This window comes from Symphalangus syndactylus, chromosome 2, assembly GCF_028878055.3.
Source record: "Symphalangus syndactylus isolate Jambi chromosome 2, NHGRI_mSymSyn1-v2.1_pri, whole genome shotgun sequence".
Lineage (NCBI taxonomy): Eukaryota > Metazoa > Chordata > Mammalia > Primates > Hylobatidae > Symphalangus > Symphalangus syndactylus.
The window spans coordinates 40848431-40874582 of NC_072424.2; the positions used below are offsets into that span (position 1 = coordinate 40848431).

Sequence of the window (26152 nt, forward strand, 5' to 3'; positions counted from 1 at the left end):
ATGCAGCCAGTTGTAAAGCATAATCCCTCCGTGACTTCGCTTCCCAGTGGTACCTGCAATTTAAAGTTATGTCCCCTGCCTACTCTCAGGGGCGCCTCAAGGGGACAAGGCCCTCTAGCGTCCCCTTCTCTAAGGCTGTTACCCAAGGATGGAAACTCATGCTTCTCCCATCTCTGTAATCCATGCCTGCAGGCACAGGCTTCAAGTTACTGCTGTTACGGTCGAGATTTCACCAACATTTGGCATTTTCATTTTCCAAAAATAAAATGCATTGACTGCTCTTCCAAACTACACTCGTGCCTCTCTGATACTCTTCTCTGAAGAATAATCTAAAATTACTCTCTGATTTAAAAAAAAAAAAAAAAAAACCACTGCTCTAAGCCACCCAGGACAGAGCTGTTTGTCCTCTGAAGGTGGCCAGGATGACAGGAGCCAGCGTGTCCAGCATGCCAGGCACCGGGCCCCATGCCTCCTGTGGACTCTCTCATTTCTCTCACAGCACCCGCACGAGCTATGCATCACCATCAGGTGCACTTTCCAGAGGAGGAAAGCACAGTAAGCCTGGGGGCAGCACCCCATGCCAATGGGCCCCAGCACCGCTCCAACAAATGGCAAAGGAGGCCAAGCATGGAGCTGGGCCACAGCATGCGCCAGGCACCACCCTCTATTGCTGCGGGGACTCTGCTCCTACTTCAGGGGAACAGTGCCTACCTCAGTTGTTGCGAGCAATAAATGAGATACTGCACGCAAAGCCCTCACCAGTGCCCAGCACCCAGCCACCCACCACCCACCTGCCCCAGCTCAGGGCATGGCTTGCACTTCCCATCTCACATCCAATCCTCTTTCCTGCCGCTCTCAGCCTCCCTGAAGGCTGATCCTTTCTGGCTTTCTCAGAGAGATTAAAATCTTTCCATTGTAAAGCCTGCATTGTTTGGCGTTTATCAAGTTCTAGTCCCAACCCCAACCCCCAGTGCTGGGCCCTCACAATTTGGTCACAAGACTGGGCCTCAAGTCAATCCGACAAGCATGTGCTGAGCCTCTCCTGCGTGCAAGGCACAGCTTTCCTCCTCTTGGCCCCCAGCTCACACCCAGACCAGGCTGCAGCCCCCACGCCCCTGCCACCACGGTGCCCCAAAGGCCCGCCCCTCAGCCTGGTCCTGCAGGAATTGCCCAGGCCTGCAAAACTCCAGCAGTGCCAGACAGATCTGGTCTTCCAGCCTCAGGGAAAATGCCAACACAAAGACATGACAAAAACAAGAAGCTTGAGGCCTTTTTATTGACAATTCTCCATAGACACAGAGATCCTTTTAGTTCCTCTCCAGTGTAAAGAAAGCACGGGGTACTGAACTCTCCTCTCTTAACAGGACACAGAGGCGATACGATACCAAAGACTGCCTGGCTCACCAGGGCTGTGGCACCTCCACTGGCCTGGGTAGGCCCCTGGCTGCACAGCCCCAGCTATAACTGCTTGGCTCAGCAAGAAAGTGGGCCTAGGATGGGTCCCTTGCCTCCCCAACCTGCCTCTCTGGACCCCTGCTCCTTGAGTGTAGAAACCTCTCAGTCCCCTCATGGGTCCTGGGTCCCAGGCAGCCCATGACTCCAGGGAAGAGTCCTAGGTAGGAGACCCCCACCCCCAATTCCTCCTCATCCCATTACTTGTACTACATGTTCCCAGGAACCATGCAATAAATAAATAAATACTTTAGAAAGGCAGGGCAGCTCCAGGGAAGGGAAGGGATGCCTGAGCCAGCTCACGGCTAAGGGAGAGATACTGAGCCCGTAAGAGTTCAGCAGTGAACATGAAACTGTTGGAAAGAAAATGGAGACCCCCAAGGGGCCTTATCCCATAACTGAGACTGTCCTCCAGGGAATAGCCCTGGAATCCAGGACCCAGCCCAGCGAGATCCTACACTTCCCAGGCCCCCAGGGGTCAAGGGCTTCAGGACCTCTGCTCCACTCACCTGGCCTCCCACTCCATGGGACAAGAGGCAGGGAAAGGAAACTGGAGTGCTGGGCCAGTGGAGGACTGCCCTAGACTCTGGGCAGAGGGTGCAGAAGTTGTGATCCGAGTGCCGTGCAGCTGCTCCAGCGGAGCTGGGGACACTAGGGCATTGTGTGGGCTCAGAGTCTGTGAAGTGAGGTGTCTTCGAGGGGAGGCTGAGGTCTGTCCAGCTGTTGGGGCTTCCCCAAGCTTTCCTCCACTTAACGCTGAAGGACTCAGCCAAACCCTCCTACACACGTTCTCCTCTCGGAGAATCTGGGAACTTCAACCCTGTTTCTAGAAGCACCCATGGTCTTGTTAGGCCTGGCCACACCCTCTGATGGGGAAATGATGAGATCCTGGTGCCTGGAGGGACATTCAATCAGCAGAGATGGGGTGTGGCACTCCCCAGCCCTTCTGCAGCTCTCTGAGGCTGAAGGCCTGGCCCAGTACCCTGCAGGAGAAAAACCTCTTTTCCCAACCGCAGGTCTGGAATTCCCAGGCATAGCCACACTGACCCTGGTCATCAGACCCCAGTCAGACCTGGCCTAGTTCGCTGCTGCCCTCTGGTGGCTACTGCCTGCCCAGCCCTGAGTCCACTCGCTCAGTCCCAGGCAGAGCAGGGCAAACATGCCAGGCCCTCCAGGGGCTCCTCTCCCCAGGGGATTGAGAGCAGCCACTGCCAGATACTCTCAGGGGTGGAGAACAGCTCCAGAATCCAGCTGGAGAGAGCGAGGAAGGAAGAGGAAGCCTACCTAGCATTCAGGCCACATTTGCCCAGCACACACCACAGAGAGCCAGGGGTGGGGAGGGTGGGGGGCCTACTGCTGGCCCCAAGGACGGGTGCCTGGTTGGACCCTGGCCTCTCTTCTCACTTGCTCAAGGTCTGATTACACGAGGCGCACACAAACACAGTCTCCCTCTGGGCTTCAGGGGCTGAAAAGGAGGAAGAACTTGGTGAGACATTTCCTGGCGCCCTTTGGTTCATGGCCCCAACTACTAGAACCACCCTCCCAAACACCCCACACAGACCCCCCACCCAGCCCAGACCCTCCCTGCCCAGCTTGCTAGCCTGCCTGCAGACTCTTCTTTCCATGGGAACTAGGGATCCTGGGGGTGATAATGCCAACAGCAGGCCGCTTCTGTGCTATGAATTAGACATTACTGTGGCACCAACAGAACACCTTCAAAAATTTTTAAATATCAAATACAAAAATTAGCCAGGCGTAGTGGTGCACGCTTGTAATCCCAGCTACTCAGGAGGCTTAAGCACAAGAATTCTTTGAACCCAAGAGGCGGAGGTTGCAGTGAGCCGAGATGGTGCCACTGCACTCCAGGCTGGGCGACAGAGCGAGACTCTGTCTCAAAAAAATAGAATAGTAAAATATCACAGTGAAATTTCCCAAAATGTTTTAACAGTGGTTACCTCTGGGTGGTAAGATTACAGGGTTATTTTTCTCTTCCTTCTTCTTCTGTATAATAATTTCCAAATTTTCTAGTTAGTAAGCGTATGTTACTTGCATCGGAAGAAAAAAGAACTTGGACTGGGGGCTGTGGCTCATGCCTGTAATCCCAGCACTTTGGGAGGCCGAGGCGGGCAGATCACCTGAGGTCAGGAGTTCGAAACCAGCCTGATCAACATGGAGAAACACCGTCTCCACTAAAATACAAAATTAGCCGGGTGTGGTGGCGCATGCCTGTAATCCCAGCTACTCGGGAGGCTGAGGCAGGAGAATCACTTGAACCCAGAAGGCAGAGGTTGTGGCGAGCTAAGGTCGTACCACTGCACTCCAGCCTGGGCAACAAGAGCGAAACTCCGTCTCAAAAAAAAAAAAAAACTTGGTTTAACATTATATTACAAAACGGTACATGAAATGTGACATTTTTCAGGAATATGCATGCGCTTTTATTCTACATGCAAGCTAATGGGCAGCAGGGTCCACGCCCGATTGTTCTCTCAGGAAGAGATCAGGAATATTTTTTTTCCTTTTGCTTATCTGTGTTTTTTATTTACAATATGTATGTACAGCTTTTATAAAAGGAAAAAAAGGAATTTTTTATTTTGTTCAAAGTGCCAAGGAAATAAAAGATTAAAATTGCGGCTGGTGATTGACTCCAGGAAGGCAGGAGCAGTGCTGGGAGCTGCGGGGGTGTCGCCAGGGCTCTTGTTTTTCAACTTTAGTGAATCGGCCACAGTATTCATCTTGTTATTACCCTTCACAATTCACAGGTACATCATATCTATTCTTTGGCATGTACCAAATGTTTCAGGATTTTGCTAAAGGGGATGGAGGAAACGTTCCCCTAGGCCTGACTACAATCCCAAGTTCCCTTGACCTCTGACACCCTTGCCCCTTTGCCACAATGTGGCATCCCCTTGGCGGGATACCAACCAAGCCCTCCCATCACCTGCACCACTCACCTGTGGCCCCCATGGAGGACTTGGGCACCTTGAAGGAGCAGCATCGAGAGCAGAAGCTGTTTCCACAATTACTGCAGCTCCGCTGCAGACAAGAGCCAAGGTCAGATGTGTCCCCCACCCTCAGGCACCTGGAGCTCTCAGCACCTCCCTCCTTTCCACCAGCTGATCCCACCCAAGGAAACTGGGACTGGGAGGTGCCCAAGTGAAGCAGGAAAGAGAGCAAATGGAATGCCCCCTGGGGAGGCTGGAAAAGGTGGCACAGGAGCAGGGGAGGGCACACTCATTCCAGAAAGCCACTTGCCAGGCCCAATGTGACCCGAGCCAGACTTCCTCAATGACTCCCCTCAACTCCTCCCCACCTGACAGCCCCAAAGACACTGTCCCCAACAAATGCACCCTCACAGATACTCACCCTCTTCTTCAGCACTGAGAAGGTGGCCGAGCAGCCCGTGCAGTTCCCTGAGAAACACAGGCAGCAACTCAGACCCCGCCCATCCCAGGACTCTCACGCTCACCTGCTCCTGGCGCTTCTAAATGGGACACTCAAGACACCAGCCCAGCCTCCTTGGCTGAACACAGTGAGCCAGGGAGCAAGGCCAGATTCGGAGCCAGAAAGAAGGACTCAAACTAAGAAGACTGATAGCCCCTGAGGACTGATGTCTCCAGCCATACATAGCTACCAGTCCCTGAACCCTTCCAGAGCTGAGTGGCCCCACCTGCAGGTTCAACAGAAATCAAAGAGCACCCAGCAGAATCCACTCCTGGAAAGCCAGCTAAGCTGGCAGGGACCTGACCACAGGCATCCCCAAATGACACCTGCCTAACATGACCCTTTCCGGAGCAATGCCTTACAAATACTCCACCCACAGGCTAAAGACAGAAACTCCTAAAAACCCAAACTCCTGCTTTCTGTCCCCTGAAGACTGCAGGAGACAAACTCAGAGCCAGGCACATTCCGAGAAGACATGAAGGGTAGAATGCTCAACTGTGAAGACACGAAGGGTAGAATGCTCAATTGTGGTGGGCAGTGAGTGGCATGGGGGGATGCAGAGCAGGGCGAGGTCCTGCCTAAACCACCAGAGATGCCAAGATGGCCAAGTGCCCAGCAACAGTGGTGGGGCAACAGCAGCTTAGAAAATGGCTAGAAGACAACAAGGGGGTGTAAGGGGAGTGGAAAGATAGGGAAGGAGGAGGTTTCTGGGATGTGGGGCCCACAGGCCTGCTGTGACCCAGCCAGACCACCTGTCTGGGCAAGTACAGAACACCAGGCCTCACTTTCACAGAAAGGCCCCAAAGCTTTATTGACGGCTACATGTGGTCCCTTCCTCTGTTCAGCCAAAATCACTTGAAGTTCTTGCTAAAGGAGACTCCCTAAGTTCAGGGAAAGGAAGACCTCAGCTACAGCCAGGGGAAATCTGAGGCCCAGGTGCTTCAGGTAAATGCCCACCCTGTCAGTCACCCAGGGAAAGAGAAGCCTACTGCTGGTGCCAAACCAGGAAACCGGTTGCTCCAAGATTCTGTCCCTACACTAAGAATTTGGGGAAGGCAGCCTGCCCCAGCCTCTCCTTAGCAAGGGACGCAGGGGAATGGGACAGGCAAAAGGAGCTACCCAAAGACTGACACTGGCCTGAGCCCAAAGGCTCCTCTAAACTGAATGGAATCTCAGGGCCAAGTACCCCAGGGCAGCCAAGTGGGCTGGTGAGACAGCTGTGAACCCACCCACAGGCTGGAGCCAGGGAGGGCTCTGGGAGCTGAGAGCAGCTCAGCCAGGTGATGTTCCCTTCCAACACCTACCAACTCTTTCTGCCCCTTCTCGGCAACAGCCTGGATTCACCCAACCTCTCTCACCACATGACGATGCCACTGAAGCCATGACAGCAGGGGCACTAAGGCCCAGTGGAGCCTGCCAGGGCAACAGTCATGGAGCCTCCAGGACAAAGGGGGGCCCTCCCCACCAAGACCTCTCCCATATGGAGGCCACAGAGAAGCTCCTGTGCAGTCTGCCCTCATTCTCCCCATGCACCCCCTCATCCACTGGCAGGGGTAAATAGAATAGCCCCCATTACAGTCCCCCAACATTCACATGTGGAATCCTAACACCCAAAGCAGGGCCCCTGGGAGGTGACTGGGTCATGGAATCCTAACACCCAAAGCAGGGCCCCTGGGAGGTGACTGGGTCATGAGGGTGGAGCCCTCATGAATGGGATTAGTGCCCTTATAAAAGAGGCCCCAGAGAACTGCCGTGCCCCTCCCACCTTCTCGTGAGGACACAGTGAGAAGGTGCCGTCTATGACGACGGAAATGGACCTCACCAGAACCTGATCCAGCTGACACCCTGATCTTGGCCTTCCAGCCTCCAGAACTGTGATAAGAGATTTCCATTATTTAAAAGCCACCCATGGCCGGGCACGGTGGCTCACGCTTGTAATCCCAGCACTTTGGGAGGCCGAGGCGGGCGGACAGGAGATCGAGACCACGGTGAAACCCCATCTCTAATAAAAATACAAAAAAATTAGCCGGGTGTAGTGGCGGGCGCCTGTAGTCCCAGCTACTTGGAGAGGCTGAGGCAGGAGAACGGCCTGAACCTGGGAGGCGGAGCTTGCAGTGAGCGGAGATTGCGCCACTGCACTCCAGCCTGGGCGACAGCGTGAGACTCCATCTCAAAAAAAAAAAAAAGCCACCCAGCTTAGTGTATTTCGTTATAGTCGCTGAAATGGAGAAAGACAGCCCCCAAAGCAGCTCCCCTCGCCCTGCTCTCAGGACCCAGATTCAGGAGCAGAGGCCGCAGGAGCAGAGCTGCTACACCTGCCCTCACGGCAAAGAGCTTGGGAACATCTCAGAAAATGGAAAGTAGTGAGTGGTCTTGAAGGATGAGGAACTAAGAGGAGTTGAGGAAAAGAAGCACTTTCTGCCCTTGCCATCCTTGAGGGAGCCTGAAAAGGCCTCTGCCCATGCTGGTAGAGATTATCCAAATCAAAAATCAAATACAAAAGCGGGACAGGCATAAAACAAGGGACTTCACACACGAGGGCAAAGGGAAAACGGAGAGGGAGGATGAAGAGGTAGAAAGAAGACAAGAGCCGAATCAGACAACCTGAATTTGAGTCACAGCTCCATCATTTCCAGGCTAAAGTCTCTGGGCAAAGCACTCTTTTTACCTCAGGTTACTCATCTGTAAAATGGGAACAGCTAAGTACCTTTACTTAGAAGTTGTAGAAATAGACAAATTATTTGCTGGACCAGGGTAATACTTCTTGTGTGTAGTGTTACTGGGCACTGCTGGAACCTGGCTGCTCTGAGCCCTTAAGAACTGCCTGCTCCTGTCACACCTATGGTAAGGATGAAATGAGATCACACATGTGCAAGTATGGAGGGTAAACAGATCACTGAACATACAGAATGCCCTTCAGAAGTCAGAGGCAGCATAAATAAAAGAAAGGGGCCGGGCGTGGTGGCTCACACTTGTAATCCTAACACTTTGGAAGACCAAGGTACAAGGATCACTTGAACCCAGGAGTTTGAGACCAGCCCGAGGAACAAAGTAAGACCCTGTCTCTACAAAAAAAAAAATCAAAAAATTAGCCAGGCATGATGCTGCATGCCTGTAGTCCCAGCTACTCGGGAGGCTGAGCTGTGAGGATCACTTGAGCCCAGGAAGTTGAGGCTGCAGTGAGCTGTGATCATGCCACTGCACTCCAGCCTGGGAGACACAGTGAGACCCTGTCTCAAAAAAAAAAAAAAAAAAAAGAAAGAGCTCTTGAATAACTGGGGAACATTCACACAGCAGAAGGAAAGAGCCTGTCCAGGACATCTAATCCTGAGAAAACAACTACCCTGGCTGCTGCAGGGGTAGGAAGGCAGGACCCTGGGGGCCCTGGGTCAAATTCCTCAAGATAAACTCCATCGTCTTCTTCCAGGGCACAGACCCTGTAACTCACTTGACACCAGAACACACAGTACTGCCCCCCTCCCCTGCTCCCATCTGACAGCAGGCAGGAGGGCCCTTCCTCAGGAGCACAGCAGCTCCCAGGTCAACCTAGCTACTCTAGGTTTCCACCATAATTGTACGTGGCTCAGCTCCCAGCGCTGCTGATCTAAGCCAGGTCTCCAAGCTGTGCTAACTGTCAAGTCCACCCTTCTCCAAAGCTGCCTTCCTTGACCGCTCTCCCCCGACCCTCAGTAAAATAAGGACTGGCTAGGGAGAGGTGAACTCAGGGCTCTATCACGTCCAGAGAAACAATGTTTGCTTCAACTTGCTTCCAGCTGGATCAGAAAGACCAAGACAGGATCCTAGGAACCCACACAGGGTGGGTCAGGGCCTCCCACATTAACCACACCCACTACTCACTATGAACCAACCAGCACTGTGCTAGCCCTTCATAAGTACTACAGTCTCATTTGACATGAGACCTGTAATAACCCTATGAGGTAAGAATGATGATCCCTCTTTTACAGAAGGGGAAACTGAGGCACGGGGTGTGAAATAATTTGCTCAAGGACACCTGGCTGAGCTGGGATTTGCAGCAGGCAGTGAGACTCTACTCTGTTCCTCACCATCATGCTACACTGCCTTCTGAAGTTCTGTCAGGATTACAGTTCTCTGCAGTCCTGGGATGGCATTTCCCAAACTGAGTTCCTTGTCTTCCCACAAGTGAATGTCCAATCAGGACGGAGGGACAAGAAGGAACCCACACCCACTCCCTCAGCAGTCCTGCCGGGCATCTGCTAGCTCCCCGGGGTCCCACGCCGTGGACACACCTTCACTCCCTGCTCTTGTCACAAGTCAGTACCCACAGTTCTGAGACTCTGCCCCTGTGGCTGGGTGTCCCCCCCTAGAGTCCCAGAAGTCCACCCCCACTCCCCCGCCAGCCCAGCCCTGTCCCCTGGCCGCACCGAAGTTGTTGGTGGGGTAGCGCTTGCGGAGCCGCTCTGTGAGCCGAGACACCTTGCTGCGCAGCACCTCATTCTTGCTCAGGAACCCGTTGTCCTGCAGAGCCAGCTCATCCTCCGCTGGGCACGGGGCGCCCTCATCATCCTCCTGTGGGAACAGCTCCTTCCAGTCCTGCCCACCTCTTGCAAAGCTGCAGGACCCGTGTGCAGAGGCATCCTGCTCGGCAGCCCCCACGAGGTGTGGCAGCAGCCGGTTCAGCCACCCTCCCTAGCCCAGCCCCTGCCCACCCACCAAGGCTTCCACTTACCAGCACCACCAAGTGGGTCTCCTGCCTCCCAAGGTGCGGGGAAGAGGAGAGAAAACAGAGAGAAAAAGATAGCAAGAAGAAAGAAGCTGCCTGGAGGGGCCCCCAAGCAGAGGGAAGCATGGAAGCGCTGCTCTGAGCTCTGCACACTTCCCAAATGGTGACGTTGACAGACACCCCCCACAAGAGGATCCCAGCATCAAACAGCCTTGAAGAAAGCTGGGTACTACTGTTTCTCAAACTGGGTGAAATTAATTTAGTAGGTCTTTATTTGAATAGAACAGAAAAGGAAATAAAATATCCCTTACAACGTATTTTCAGGAAACTTTTGTTTCACTTAAGTTTTACATATTTTATAGACCTAAGTGTGAACTGGGTCAAGATGCAAAATGTGTTCCTTACTATGGGTCATGAACAAAAATGCTTGAAAATCCCTGCTCTACATATTCCCTCCACCAAGATTCACGGTCTACAATCATATATCAAAGTTTTGGAGCAATCTTTTAGCCATCAGAAAGTCAAATGCCTGCATGGCCTGGGCTGATGTATGATTGAGGTGAGTTGGGGTAAATCACAAGCCTGGTGGAAATCCATGAGGTGTTTTTCTTATATCTCAATTTCCCATTTTACAAAGAGAAATAAATAAAGAGAAATGATATCCTACTCTAAGAAAAACAAAAACGCAAATGTGACAAATGGCAACTGCCACTTGACCTCAGTGACAAAATACAGCAGGGGGTGTTGAGGACCACCTGTAGCCACAGCATGTGACCTGCGTAAAGGCGACAGCAGCTCCTTAGCTACACCTACTGCTGCAGACTCAGGGCTACCAGAGAAACTGGAAACCTGCAGTTCTAACAAAAATCTCTCCATATTTAAACATTGCTCAAAAAATTATTTTGAAACTTTGCATGCCAAATAAAAACACTTCTGCAAACAACCAATTTGAATTACCATCCTAAAATCAAGAAGGCTGTTTCACTTCCCCTGACCTAGCACTTGGCCATGCAACTACTTTCTCCAACCTCCCCTCCCTGCCCTGCAAAGGGACATCTTACGAAACTCACTCTGCAGAAGAGCGGAGACCCAGGGCAGTAGCCTCCTCAAAAGCTGCCTTTCCTATATCAAAGGCACCAAGCCCACGGTCTCCAGCAAAGGCCAGAAATCATCCAGCTCCCCTAGCAGGGCATTAACCGGAGACTTCCAGAGCCACTCTTGCCCTGGGCACCCAGGACAGCTGGCTCAACCAGAAACAGGAGTGGGGAGGGGTTCAGTGGCACTCTTTCAACCAGTGAGTTCTAGCTCACAGCAAGTTTTAGCTTCTCACTTGCACATTAAAAAACAAAAACAAAAAACAGCTCCAGGACCACCCAATTTCTGGCCTGCTCAGTAGAGGATGCTGGGGAAGGGCCACCCACCTCAATCGCATCTTTAAACTCCTCATCTGGCTCAGCCTCCTCAGCCTCCTCCACGCTGCCCGGCGTGAGGTCCTGGGAAGAGAGACTCTATGACAGAAGGAGAAGGATGGCAGTGCTGCTCCCTAAGGTAGAGGACCACCTCCCCGAGCCAGCATCCAGGCTACCCAAAACACCACAAAATGGCACAACTGCAAGAAAGAAGAACTCACAGGAAGGAGCAACCTCTAGCCTGGCAGGGCGGGGGAGATGGAAGCACGAGCACGGCTGGCCCTACAGTGGCCACATCACACAGTGGTTGAGGGCACGAGCTCTAGAACCACAGGGCTGGGGTCTTAGACCCAGCCCTGCCACTTAACAGCCACTCTGTGCCTCAGCCTTCTCTTCCACAAATGAGAATGATCTCCTTCTCAGAAATAACCAGCCTGGTGCGGTGGCTCACGCCTGTAATCCCAGCACTTTGGGAGGCCGAGGCAGGCACATCACTTGAGCCCAGGAGTTTGAGACCAGCCTGGGCAACGTGGCAAAACCTCACCTCTACTAAAAATACAAAAAAATTAGCTGGGCGTGGTGGCACCTGCCTGCAGTCCCAGCTACCTAAGAGGCTGAGGTGGGAGGACTGCCTGAGCCCAGGAGGTGGAGGTTGTAGTGAGCTGTGATTGCCCCACTGCACTCTAGCCTGGGTGACAGAGGGAGACCCTATCTCAAAAAAAAAAAAGAAAAGGAAAGAAAGAACCTGATGTGAATATCTATCTATAAAGCACTTGGAGCAGCATCTGACACAGGGTAAGCACTCAATGAAGCATGGAGTAGCTGTTTTTATTACAATTATTATTATTGAACACTTCAGGGGAGATAAGGCCTGGGAAACACAGGAACTACAACAGACGCCAGCCCAGGAGCCAAAAACAAGCTGATAACAGGGGGGCCCACAAGCGGCCACAGCAGGCTCTGCCCTGACAGTGGCACTTACCTCCGTGGGTGTGAGGGCAGGCGTGCTGTCCATCAGACCACCCTTCCCCTCAACATCTGGTGGTGGAGGACTCTCAAAGGCATGCTCTTCCTGATTTGGGTTCATCCTCTGCTGCAGAGATGCCCTGTACTCAGACACAACTACCCAGGGAACGGAGAACAGGGTAGGAGGCAAAAATGAGACACTGTGAGTGGCACTTTGGGGGTATCCACTTCTGCAGCTGGCTGGCCTCTCTTCCCTCCACTACAGGAAAGAGTCACCCTCCTAACTCTGAGCGAGTCACCTAACTTAAGCCTCTTAAACAAAACTTAGATACCACCACCTGCCCCAGACAGCTACAGAGATTAAATGTAGTAATGCTCAATAAATCATGGCTTCTGTAATTAATAACTCTACCACAGGGAGGAAAACAAATACAGCAATCACCCAAACATATGTACAGACTCAGGCCTCTGTGACTCAGTGCCTCTCCAGACTGCCTCAGCGCTTTAGAAGCCAGACAACAGACGGGTACTCTGGGATCACACAGAGATGTGGTAGCAACTACAGGCGGCTGCACCCCAGGGGATGGGTGGCAGCTTTGGGAAAACATCCTTCCCTCATCTTCCAGAAGCCATCATATCATGTAAGCGGTGATGCATCTGCCTTGGGAAGGGAGGGAAGGGAGATGGGGGCCCAATGGTAGCAGCCTCCCCTGGTGAGACTCCAGCTTCATCTAACATCTCAGAGATGCAGAACCCATGGGAGAGGACCCCAGTGTGGTGCTGCCCCTTGTGGAGACACAGCAAACTGATGACTAGCTATAGAGACAGAAGAACTGGGGAAACTAGCCTAGCCCTCAGAGCCAGCTTGGGCCCTGTCTTTCAGGCTCTTCAGGGCTTACCTCGGAAGAACTCCACATTCCCCAGAAAGAGCGTGCTGTTTAAAAGGGTGAGGACCCAGCAGAGGGGCAGCAAATACAGCATGCAGACTGTGCCCAGAAGAGCTCCATAGAACCTGGATGACACGGAAGAACCACAAGATCAGAAATTCATAACAGCAGAAGGAGACGGGTTTGGAGCACACCCACAGCAGGGTCCAGGTGAGACACAGCTCTGGGCACATTAATAAACTGACAAGAGCCGCTCATCAAACCAGCGGAAAATGGCGATGAAGACTGAAAACTACCAGTCACCGGTGCAAACACCTGATGCTGGTGAGGCCAAGGTGGTGTCAGCTGGTGGCACATAAACTGGTTCAACCATCATCACTCCTCAAGGTCTAGACTCTGAAGTCTAGAGTAAGACAGACTGGGATTTGAATCCAGCTCTGCCACTTCTCATTCTGAGAAGTCTCTTGGTTCTCTGGGCATGGCTCCCTTCCCGTGTAAGATGAGGACTAAAGTAGTGCCTACCTAATGGAGTTACTGTAAGAGTGAGATAATACAGAGGAAGTGTTGAGCAGTGCCTGGCACCAGATGAAGACAACAAATATTAGTTATCACTATTATTCATATTAAAGAGCCTCAAAAACACCCATTCTGTTTGATATGGTAGTTTCATCCTTGAATTTATTCTAAGAAAAATTTTCTAAAAGATTAAAGCTAAATCCATAAAAATGTTTACCATGGGGTTAGTAATGAAAAGAGAAACTGACTAAATCTGTAACAGAATGGTTCCATAAATTATATTTGCCATCTATATTAATCTGGTATTATAAATAATTCCAAAGGCTATATAGGAACAAAGAAAATCATCTTTAATATAATAAGTGGAAAACAAAAGAAAAATTGAACATACACTATGAAACTCTACATCCATAAAGCAGATGCATATGACAAATTCTAGCAGGCAAAACAAGAGATTCGGCTGCATGGTGGATTATATGGTGAGTTATTTTTCTATTATTTTTACCACACATAAAAGAAAGCATCTAAACAAAAGCAGTACATTAGAGCCCACAAGCATATGTGCAGACATACACACAAGAGCCCAGGAGACGAGCTCTTCCCCTGAAGTAGGAGGGGCAGAGGTCCTCTCATGGCAGCTGGCTTTGCCCGGGTTCAAGCTGCAAATTCCTATAGGGTAGTGGCAGGAGAAGAGGGGTCACTCACTGTGAGGACACGACGGGGTTCTCCCAGTGCAGCACGCGGTAGGCGGCTTCACAGGTGCAGCACAGGCGGCTCAGGAAGGCCTCCAGCTGGATCAAGCTACAGACACAGGGGCTTTGGTGAGTGGGCAGGACAGAAGCCCTGGGAAGTGGAGCCTGGGGCCTTGCAGGTGCAGTTGGCTAGGGATGGTCAATCTCTTTAAACACACTCACCATGTGCTTAAAGAGAGAGGGGTCGAGAGAGCATGGGAGAAACGGGCCTGGCTAAGCCACCCCAGCTACATTTCAGTCCCCTTTTTGGAGCCTCTTGCTGAGGTGGAAACAGTATAAATGTTCCTGCTTTGGTCTCTTCCTAACTGTGGATGTCAGGCAGGCTACTGAGTTTCTCCGGGGCTGTGGCTTCCGCATCTATAAAATGAGGATCAGAGGACCCACCTCACGGGTACACAGCAGCTGTCAGAATAAATGGCATGATATTCTCCACCTGGGATGTGAAACAGACTCACTTGGGGAGTTCTGGTTGTTGTTCTTTTAAACATGGGTGAACCACAGAAGCCATGAGCACAATCTGAACCCAGATCTGGGTTTCTGAAGGGAAACCAGGAAGCATGGAGACAAGTTGATTCCAGGGCTGGGGCAGGGAAGTATAAGATGAATTTGACCATCCTGCTGTACCATAAAGAAAGGAAGCATTCGAAAATGACAGGGACTGATGCAAACAAGAGCCAACTCAAAAGAGCTCCTACTGGCCAAATCTAGGACAATTTGAGATCAAAATAAATAATGACAGTAATAGATTCTAACTTATCAAATGAAATATACATCTATGAGTTCATACTGATAATAAATAAGAAGGAAGAACTTTCTTATAGTAGAAAGCCAGCTAAAAAAAAATGTAGACAGAATAATTAGAAGATCATCTTTGCAACCATCATAGTAATAAACTGATTAAGGCAAGACCCATCAATGGATTTTTAAAGCAGTGGATAAATGTTTGATGAGGAACAAGATATTTACATAGTCTCAAAGTATCTCCCCTCAAATTACACTAATGAAGAGTAAAATGATAATTTACAGTATGGATGCCTTAACCAAGTGATCAAAGTCAGTATTTCCTGACATCAGGTGCCTCCTGATACAGATGTACTGAACATGACACATCACTTATCACACCCTAAATCTGATCACAAGGAACCAAACAATCCAAAAATTAGGGAGATTCTACAAAATAATAAGCTTGTACTATTCAAAAATGTCAAGGTCACAAGAAACAAGGACTGAGGAACTGCTCCAGATTAAAGAAGACTAAAGAGACATAAAAAAATTAAACATGATGTATAATCCTCAATTGGATCCCAGATCAGGGAAACTGATACAAAGAACTTCATTAGGACACCCACACTGGCTCACATCTGTAGTTCCGGCACTTTGGGAGGCTGAGGCAGGAGGATTGCTAGAGCCTAGGAATTCGAGGCCAGCCTGGGCAAGACAGTGAGACCCTATCTCTACAAAAAATTTGTTTTAATTAGCAGGGCATGGTGCATGTGCCTGTGGTCCCAGCTACTCAAGAGGCTGAGGCAAAAGGATCACTTGAGTCCAGGAGGTCGAGGCTGCAGTGAGCTATGATCATACCACTGCATTCCAGCCTGGATGACAGAGCAAAACTCCGTCTCAAAAAGCAAAAAAAAAAAAAGAAAAAGAAAAAAATTAATAAAAGAAGAAAAAGAACTTTATTAATACAACTGGTAAAATCTGATTACGAATTATACATTAGTTATCAATGTTAAGTTTCCTAATTTTGATTACAGTTCTGTGGATATGTAAGAGAATGTCCTTGTTCTTAGGAAATACACGCTGAAGTATTTGGGATAAACAGTCACGTTTGCAACTTACTTTCAAATGTTTTAGGAAAAAGAAAAGAATATGTATATGTAGAGAGATAGACGAAGCCAACATGGCAAAATGTTAATAATTGTTCTATCTGGGTAAAAGGCATTCTTGGTATTATTCTTGCACTTCTTTAAGTTTAAAACTATTTCAGCCTGGGTGCGGTGGCTCATGCCTGCAATCCCAGCACTTTGGGAGGCCAAGGCAGGCAGATCACTTGAGGCTGAAGTTTGAGACCAGCCTGGCCAACATGATGAAACCTCATCGCTACTAAAAATACAAAAATTAGCTGGACGTGGTGGCACACGCCTGTAATCCCAGCTACTCTGGAGGCTGAGGCACGAGAATCGCTTGAACACAGGAGGCAGAGGTTGCAGTGAGCCAACATCGCGCCACTGCATTCCAGCCTGGGTGACATAACAAGACTGTCTCAAAAAAAAAAAACAAAAACAAAAAAATATATATGTAAAAAAATAAAAAATATATATATATAATATATATATAATATAAAACTATTTCAAAGTAAGAAAGTATTTTTTTTAAAAACTACATATCCAGGCCCCACTCCAGACAACTGATTTGGAATTTCTGGGGTGAGGCCCAGCCATCTGTTTATAACTTTTCTTGCCCCTACTCTATCTCAAGAGAATTTACACCTCCCTTCCCTGGAGACCCCACTCCAAGGAAGGGAGGTGTAAATGCCCGCTGCTACTGAAGTTGTTGGATGAATATTTTTCAAGTCTTAAAATGCTTCCTCAGAGCCGGGCGCGGTGGCTCACGCTTGTAATCCCAGCACTTTGGGAGGCCGAGGCGGGCGGATCACGAGGTCAGGAGATCGAGACCACAGTGAAACCCCGTCTCTACTAAAAATACAAAAAAATTAGCCGGGCGTGGTGGCGGGCACCTGTAGTCCCAGCTACTCGGAGAGGCTGAGGCAGGAGAATAGCGTGAACCTGGGAGGCGGAGCTTGCAGTGAGCCGAGATTGCGCCACTGCACTCCAGCCTGGGCGACAGAGCGAGACTCTGTCTCAAAAAAAAAAAAAAAAAAAAAAAAAATGCTTCCTCAGAAGTACCAACTCTGTCATGTTTAGGAAGTTTCTCCACAGTGTAGTGATGATAACTAATATCTACTCAACACTTCCCCGGTACCAGACACCTGTTTAATCTTCACAACCACCTTCTGAGTAAGCCCTATTATCATTCCATTTAACAGATGAGAAACCTGAGACACAGAGAGGCTAAGCAACTTGCCCAATGTTACACAGCAAGTAAATGGAAGAGCTGGGATTTGAACCCAGGCAGTGGCTTATACATGCACATGCTTAGTCAAGACCCTAAACTGTCTCTCCAGCAGAAAGAACAGAAGCTGTGAAAACAGCTAGATCTAGATTCTCATCCCAGCTTGGCCACTTTCTAGCTAAGTAAGTCAGCCTTTTTCTTTACCCATAAATGGAAGATGTAATATTAGATACCTCCCAGAACTGTTAAAAAGGTTAAATGAAATAACAGCTGTGGTTTGCCTAATATGATGTCGAGCACACAAAGCTAGCACTTGGTGTCATGGCTGCTGTTACTGTTCCCCCACCTCCCTGGCCTCTCTTCCATACTCACAAGCTCTTCACCTCAGCCACGGCCTCAGGACGAGACAGGCGAACTCTCTGCAGGTCCTCCTGCCTCACGCTATGATACTTCCTCCGCATCAGCTCGGACTCAGGCAGTCGTGCCCGGCAAACCTCCTGAACGTAGCCCAGCAGGGCGGGCACTGAAATCATCAGGGCACCTACTGAGTACCACGCACCTACAGAATCAAAAACACTGCAGGTAACACAGGTAAGCAAAGACCAGGAGTCGGCCCACCCAGACGCCCACTGCTTGTTCCTCCCCTCCTCCAGGGCTCTGCCAGTCAGGCCTTCCCTGATGGCCCTGTATGACACAGTGTCTAACCCCTACTCTCCAGCCCCCTTAACCCAGCTTCACTCCTCATAGACCTTATCACCACATGACACATTGCAGGCATGTCTGTTGTCTCCTCTACTGAAGTAAGCTCTTGAGGGCTGGGATCTTTGGTCACTGCTGTGGCCCCATCCTCACTTTTAATACATTTTAAGATGCTGCTAGCACACAGGAGGCTCACGCTGGAGTGTGACTGCCAGGAGCTCCTGATGCCTGACACTTGGACCTCTGGGCCACTAAGGAAGACTGGAAGCCTTTCGTTCAGCTTTTAGGACACTGCAGACGACTGTGCCTTGAGAAATGGCAAAGCCGAGATAAAATTCAAAGAAGGAACTTCTTCCATATAACATGGCACCCCAACAACAAGCTAACAGAGCAGCAGGCCCATAATAAATGCTTATTAAACATCTGTCATAGGAACTGGTTTACTTTGGGAGCATATATAGAAAAATCAAACATCCTAGGAAGTTTTGAACAGGCAAAGATGAGTCCAACTAAGAAATAGAAAATGAGATCTTATATGAACTGGATTAATTTTCAACCTACTCAATCCCTATCTCCAGAAGAAACAAAGAAGACACCTGAGAAATACAAGGTAAGTATAAGAACAAACACATGAATAATGGCCCAGCTCCTCCAAACATTCTGTCCCAGACTCTTTATTCTCACCCTGAGGGGTTTGGCTTTTTATGTGGCCATCTGCCAGCACCAACCACAGATAGGGTAGGGTCACGGTATGCACTGTAGTAAGAGGTTCATAGGAGACATTACCCAGGACCCCAACAGACACCCACGTGTCCACACTTCTATCTCAAAGGCTTCATGCCACCCTTCACTGCTGGTGACTGACCAGCAGCTCCCGCTAGGCTCACTAGCTGAACCAGAGAAAAGCAACAGATATGGCAAAAATCCCTTATCAGCTCCTCATCCCAGTACCTTTACCCATGCCATGTCCCCAGATGACCCTTGAATCAGCTTGAAAACCAAAATGGAAAAAGGTCAATGCATCCTCAGCAGGAAGTCAAGAAGGAAACAACAATAATACTGAGAGCAGCTACAATGCACTGGCTGCCTCTTCCACGCCAGGCACTGTGCTAAGTATTATGCCTAGACTGTCGCATTCCTCACAAATACTCTAGGAGGAAAGCATCATTTTTATCCTCCCTCTAGAGGTAAGGAAAATTAGGCCTTAACAGGGAAGTTCAATAATCTGCCCAAGGTCACAGGAGGCAGCTCAGCCTGGATCGTCACTTTGGAGCCTGTTTCTGACTCCAAGCAGACACAGAGGATCACTAACTCCAGGGCAACAAGGGCAGCTCCCACACACAGGGTGGGGCTGCATCCAGGTGTTCTTCCCCCACATTCTTTTTTTTTTTTTTTTTTTTGAGACAGAGTCTCGCTCTGTCGCCCAGGCTGGAGTGCAGTGGCGCGATCTCGGCTCACTGCAAGCTCCGCCTCCTGGGTTCACGCCATTCTCCTGCCTCAGCCTCTCTGAGTAGCTGGGACTACAGGCGCCCGCCACCACGCCCGGCTAATTTTTTGTATTTTTAGTAGAGACGGGGTTTCACCGTGGTCTCGATCTCCTGACCTCGTGATCCGCCCGCCTCGGCCTCCCAAAGTGCTGGGATTACAAGCGTGAGCCACTGCGCCCGGCCACTTCCCCCACATTCATTTACAAAAACCACTGGTCCCTGAAGGCAGTTCTTACCCTCATTCAAAGTGAGGAACAAGACGTTGAGGCCCAGGCAAGTCAGCAAGGAACACAAAGGCATCTGCCACCTACAATACAGAGAGTCCTGATCACTACAGAGAGCCACTCCTCCAGCTGGGGAGGGGAGACCGGGCAGCACAGATGGGACATCAAACCAGAAGAGGAGGCCTGGAACACAGAAGGTGAAGGAGAAACGAAAACGGGGCCTCTCACTTGGACTGGTGACCAGGAGAGGTGGTAAGATGTCACACATTAGCACCTGGGGTGAGGAAACTGGTTGGTCTGTAGTGCTTTCTCCCAAAAGGAATAAGAATTTATAAAATATCAGTTAAGAAACCCAGTTAATACCATTTAACCTGTGTTTTGTAAGGTTGTATTCTCCTTAAGAGGTGACACTGACAAACATTCTTAATATTTTCCTCTATTCTTTTTTATAATTTCATAAGAATATATAATCATTGCACAAGATTCAACTAACACGGAAATCAAGAAAGAACAAATTGTGGACTTCTTTGACCCCATTTATGCCTTTATCTTCTTATGTCTGTGTTTTTGAAAATTTGAGAGTTTATCTGAGAGTTTATTTTGAATACCTATTAATTCAAAAGGAGAAACAATAATAAAGATTTTATTTTAATATATTAAAAATCAAGATGAAAGTAGGGTGCAGCATTCACTTAGCAATCACACCTTAAGTGAGCTGGAACAGATGGAAGCAAACACAGATACATCACTGCCGCCACCACCACCACCAAATGGCAGTGCAGAAACCCCCAAATGGGGAAGAAGGAAGACCAGAGACTCAGGTTGCTGAGAACAAGCAAACGCTGATGGCTCCGTCCCTGATAAAGGACATTTAGTAGGGAAAGAGGAGCACAGATGCAACAATGAAGCCATGACACCCAAATTCTAAAGGCAGTGTCAATATATAGGTGAGCCATTAGAAGAGAGACAAATATCAGAAAAATAAACAGGTAAATTGCTGGCAAGCAAAGCAATGAATGTATTTTCTTTTTTTTTTTTTCTTTTGAGACAGAGTCTCACTCTGTTGCCCAGACTAGAGTGCAGTGGCGCAATCTTGGCTTACTACCACCTCTGCCTCCTGATTTCAAGCGATTCTCCTGTTTCAGCCTCCCTAGTAGCTGGGATTATAGGGGCACACCACCACACCTGGCCAGTTTTTGTGTTTTCAGTAGGGATGGGGTGTTTCACTATGTTGGCCAGGCTGGTCTCAAACTCCTGACCTCAGGTGATCTGCCCACCTTGGCCTCCCAAAGTGCTGGGATTAAAGGCGTAAGCTACCGTGCTGGGGCTAAATATATGTTCTTGTGCTCTAATTGGAGTATTTCAGAGTTAATGAATGAGGTTAACTAATTTATGCAGGGCTTTTACTTTTTTATTATTATTATACTTTAAGTTCTGGGATACATGTGCAGAACGTGCAGGTTTGTTACACATGTATACACATGCCATGGTGGTTTGCTGCACCCATCGACCCGTCATCTACCTTAGGTATTTCTCCTAATGCTATCCCTCCCCTAGCTCCCACCCCTCAATAGGCCCCGGTGTGTGATGTTCCCCTTCCTGTGTCCATGTGTTCTCGCTGTTCAATTCCCACTTACAAGTGAGAACATGTGGTGTTTGGTTTTCTGTTCCTGTGTTAGTTTGCTGAGAATGATGGATTCCAGCTTCATCCATGCCCCTGCAAAGGACATGAACTCATCCTTTTTCATGGCTGCATAGTATTCCATGGTGTATATGTACCACATTTTCTTTATCCAGTCTATCATTGATGGACATTTAGGTTGGTTCCAAGTCTTTGCTACTGTGAATAGTGCTGCAACAAACATACAGGTGCATGTGTCTTTATAGTAGAATGATTTATAATCCTTTGGATAGATACCCAGTAATGGGATTGTTGGGTCAAATGGTATTTCTGCTTCCAGATCCTTGAGGAATCGCTACACTGTCTTCCACAATGGTTGAACTAATTTACATTGCCACCAACAGTGTAAAAGGGCTTTTACTTTTTAATAAAATTTATGAGTAAGGGAATGAAATGACATCTCTGTCTTTCTCCTGAAATTCAACACACTCCACCTGTACCACCCTAATTAGGCCTCAGAACCTCTAGTGGCAGCTACCAGGGTAAAAGCGAAATAAAAGCCAATCCCATTTTGGAAATAAAAACATCACACCACCACTCAAGTCACTTTCATTTTAAAGCTTCTTCCCTTCTATAAAATGTCTTTACTGACACTTTGGTCCCAGGAGACCCAAGCAGTAGAGTAGCTGATCCCAGTAGTCTGTTAACAATTTACTGCAGCTCTAGGCTCCAGACGTAATAGCCAGAGCCCAAGATTAGGTCCCTCTTCAAAGTCAAATCCTCTTTACTAAGAAAAGAACAATCAAAAGCACAAACTAATGTGACAGCCACTTTCACGGACCAGTGCTCCCTCTCCCAGCAGCACAGAAACCGCAGGCTCCTGGGGGCTTTTAGGTCCAATGCTCCTCCTGCATCCAGTTTTAACCAATCCTACTACATCCTCCAATTTCTAATTCCATAAAATGGAAAAACCCTAACACATTAGTGTGCTAAGACACACTACGGACTAGTAGAGGAAACGGAGAAGGGCAGGGCAGGATACACTTAACTTTCGTACTTTGCCACAAAAGGGCAATACACACACATACAAAGAATGTGCCAGGGGGCACAGCCTCTCTCCTAAAGAAGACCAAACTTCACATCATGCTGAGATTATAAAAGGAGAAAACAGCCTCTCCTCATACTGTCTCCCTACCCCTTGTGCCAAGAGCACAGTGATCTTACAGTAGAGAACACAGCTCTGGAACACTGACTAGCTCACCTCTATGGATACAGACATAAATTAGGTGAACAAGAAAAATGTAGGGCCTTCGCCAGAGAACTAGTAACAAATCATCCACTATTTCCAGACTGAGGCATGGATAAATACTCAATGGCATCCTCAGAGGTTAACATAACTCCACTCACCCTGCTTCCTACCAGTCTCTCTCATGTATTTTAGAGGATTGAGGAGGGCCTTTATGAGAATCTGATGAAAACTAGAAGCTTTTCCCTAGAAATATACACATGTGCAGACACACAATTTTACGTGCAGTTTCAGGGGATTCACTGATCCCTAAAACTCACCCATAGGCTCCAAGTTAAAAACCTCTGCTCTTTAGGACAGTCAGGTATTTGTATGACTCCTGATGCAATGCAACACCAGGGGCACAACATTTACCTTTGCAAAAAAAAAAACAAAAAACACTTTTCTAACTTGAATCAAATCCAACCTTTAAATCTAACTTCTAGTCTGCACCACGAGGAAGAAACCAGACAAATCTCGGTAGTAAATTCTCCAGGAAAGTCAGTTCAGGCTCAGTCTCTTCAGCAAATCAGTGTCATGCGAGAGACTGTTTTAGACTGAAAAAAGACTTAAAAGACATAACTACAAACAATGCACACTCCTGGACTGAAATGTGATTTAGCCAAAATAGATGGTACAACTGAGGAAATGGAATATGAACTGAGTATAGGATGATATCAAGGAGTTATTAATGTTGTTAGGTATGGTATTACTTTGATCTTGAAAGAAATGTCCTTATTTAGAGATAAAAACTGACATATTTAGAGAGTAGAATGCCATATAAGTAATTTAAAATAATTTTAACATAATAAAATGAGCCAAAAGAAAAAAAGAAAATTATAGAGAATGAAAATCAAAGCAGGATAGGAGGGAAAAAATTAAGATCCATAATCTCTATAAATGAGTGAAAATGGGCTGGGCACAGTGGCTCACACCTGTAATCCCAGCACTTTGGGAGGCTGAGGCAGGAGGATCGCTTGAGCCCAACAGTTCAAGACCAGCCTGGGCAACACAGCGAGACCCTCTCTACAATTTTTTTTTTTTTTTTAATTAGCCAGGCATGGTGGCTGAGGTAGGAGGATCGCTTGAGCCGAAGAGGTTGAGGCTACAGTGAGCCATGATCACACTACTGCATTCCAGCCAGGACAACAGAGCAAGAGTCTATCTCAAAAAAAAAAAAAAAAATAGTGAAAATGGTATCTGCTGATTCACAGGTTTTTGTGTTTCTTTAATTTTTGTTCAAAATTATATCCTAATTTTTTAATATTAATTATGCTAATATTGGGTGCAAAGGAAAAAATTAAGCCTGCTGTAAGCTGTAGAAGGCCTGATGTTCAAGGTTGTCCAGCAGTCCAGAGGAAGGAGCTTATTCAGTCACAAAGAACCACCTTGCTGAAAGGCAGGATCATTCCCAGTATCTGCCTTTCCTGGGCTGGGCCTGAGGCACAGGGTAGGCCTAGATAAACCCAGAGGCCGAACAGACCTCCCAGAACTGCTCCTCACTAGGGCAGAGAGGACAGCCCAGCCACTGCCTAAATGGTCAGTGTTAAGTTACTACAGAGCAGGACGGCAGAAGGCAGAGGAGAACAGAGCAACTCCACAAAGTCTGTACCTGAGCAGGTATCGAACACCATCACCTGCATCCTTCAAGGGTTCCAGGTAGATCTCCAGCCTCTTGTAGGAGAGAACCAAGTTGAAAAGGTCAAACGCTGGGGACTTGGTAGGAAAAGGTGGAGACTCCAGGGGAGCCTCGAGCATCACGCTGGGGCTCAGCTCCGGCCCACTCCCCTCACGTTCTGATGCCTGCATCCTGTAACCATAATAATTCCCAACATTTGCATTGCACGTCTAGTCCTCAACACACTTCTACCTACTGCTTCAGGTGGTGCCCACAGTAAACCTGTGAGCAAGGTAAAGTGAATTATTCAGACCTAAAATCCTGTTCTTTGGACTCTCCATCCAATGCTCTTTTCCCCAAAGATCCATCAAAACTAAAAATCATAAAAACCAAGCATAAATGATCGCTGCAGCGAGGCAGCCCGTGGGCTGAAATGAAATGATGTCCTGGAACATTTTTCTCCCACTCTTTACCTGGTTAATTCCTACTCATCCTTCACGTATCAGCTTAAACATCACTCCCTTACTCTGGGAAGTCTCTGCCAACACCCCCAACTCTGGACTGGGAGACCCTCCCCAATGCTCCCAAAGGATCATGTATTCACCCTAACAGAGCACTTATCACATCACATCGCTTCTTGGCCTTGTGGCTAAGATCAAGTGCAGGGCACTTACCACGTCAAAGTAAAACTCCCTGCTCTTAACTGGCCTCCATTCACGACTGTTTCTGTACACAGTGGGTGCTTAACAAATGCCTGCTGAATGAGTGAATGAAATACCGTGCTCCAGGACTCCCGCCCCATCTCTAACCCTTCCCACTCCCTTCGGTGCCCAACAACTTCCTGGGCCATCTCTGCCCAGGGCAGTCAGCATCAGAACGCCCCATTCCCGTCTGCCCTCTCTGATAAGGAAACTCAGGAGCCTTTACGGTCTTTCCCAGTTCAAAGTCCTACCCTCAACGCTAAGCAGCAAATGAGAGGGCAGAACCCCGGCGAAGAGCAACATAAACCAGTCCCAGGCAATTAGCCGCGACCTGATGGGAGGATGAGGGGATGGGTCAAAGGGGCTAACGGGAGCCCGAAATCCCCGCAGGCCGAGCCAGGGCGAAAGGGCACAGAGCGGCGCCAGGTTCCAGGAGCCAGGAAGGGGTGAGGTAGGTCGGCGCCCGCACTGGCTTTGGCCAATACCTCTGCAGCCAGGGGAGCCTGAAGGAACCCGTGCGGCTGGACAGGGAAGGCCACGCCCAAGGTCGCGTGGCCAGCAGGTGGCTGCCCTAGCTGCGCCCAAGCGCCCAACTACACACAGCCTGCGGAGACTCTGGGACGCGGGGGGGCAGCACCTCACCTACCCGGCCGCTGGCTCAGTGACGGAGGTGGCAGGGTCGGGCAGGAGCAGGGGGAGAGCCACTGGGCCCCGGAGCTTTTCCTCAGGCCCGCCCCGGCCGAACGCCGCTCCTACTGCCAGAGCCGTTCTGAAGTCGCAGGTCCGAAAACCTCCTCCGCCTACGCCGCTGCCGCCACCGCCGCTTCCGGGACGCGAATCGCTCTGCGGCTGCGTCCTCATGACGTCATCCAGCTCGGGGTTTAGCTCCGCCCACCCCAGCACAGGTGAGCACCCTTGCCAGCAGGGCGCCTGCGTGCCTTTCCCCGCGCGCTCCAGGCTGGCGTTAACTCTGTCCTTGGCCGGCCGCGGTTCACAAAGCCCTGAGGACCCTTGGGAGCACGTGCTTGGCGACTTTGCACCTCGTTGCCCTGCCTCGCCGCAGGGAACAGTTGGCGAGAGGCTTAACTGCAGAATTTACGTCTTCATCCTCTTTCCAACTTTGGAACTGAACTGGGGACTGTGTGTGAGCCCAGGAAAGACGGAAACTGTATCCTGTTTGAGATGCCCTGCAGAGCATGCAGTTGTTTCCTGAGTAGCTAGTGTGTACAAGGTCCTGTGCAGCCTTCTCCCAGCTCAGTTCACTTCACACCGTGTGGCCCAGTTAATTTCCCTTAAAGCACACATCCGATGACTTTA

The 26152-nt window shown here is 49.2% G+C and overlaps 1 protein-coding gene across 27 annotated transcripts; it reads right to left on the minus strand.

The window, feature by feature from the left end:
* Nucleotides 1-1257: 1257 nt before the first annotated feature.
* ZFYVE27 (zinc finger FYVE-type containing 27) lies at nucleotides 1258-25682 on the minus strand. Of its 27 annotated transcripts, none has more exons than XM_055253024.2 (13): nucleotides 25482-25681; nucleotides 24129-24326; nucleotides 19623-19693; nucleotides 17573-17723; nucleotides 14079-14174; nucleotides 12870-12982; nucleotides 11987-12126; nucleotides 11017-11103; nucleotides 9602-9622; nucleotides 9297-9441; nucleotides 4816-4862; nucleotides 4404-4485; nucleotides 1258-2917 (listed from the first exon to the last, which is right to left on the minus strand). In XM_055253024.2, exons 2-13 carry the CDS (start codon nucleotides 24323-24325, stop codon nucleotides 2853-2855), a joined length of 1215 nt encoding a protein of 404 aa, XP_055108999.1. In that variant the 5' UTR covers nucleotide 24326; nucleotides 25482-25681; the 3' UTR covers nucleotides 1258-2852. The 27 variants fall into 27 exon arrangements, 24 of the variants coding, with proteins under 24 accessions (XP_055108999.1, XP_055108955.1, XP_063474549.1 ...); XM_055252980.2 differs by having other exon boundaries at nucleotides 17573-17759; nucleotides 25482-25680; XM_063618479.1 differs by lacking the exon at nucleotides 9602-9622 and adding an exon at nucleotides 18851-18889 and having other exon boundaries at nucleotides 17573-17759; nucleotides 25482-25680.
* Nucleotides 25683-26152: the final 470 nt, after the last annotated feature.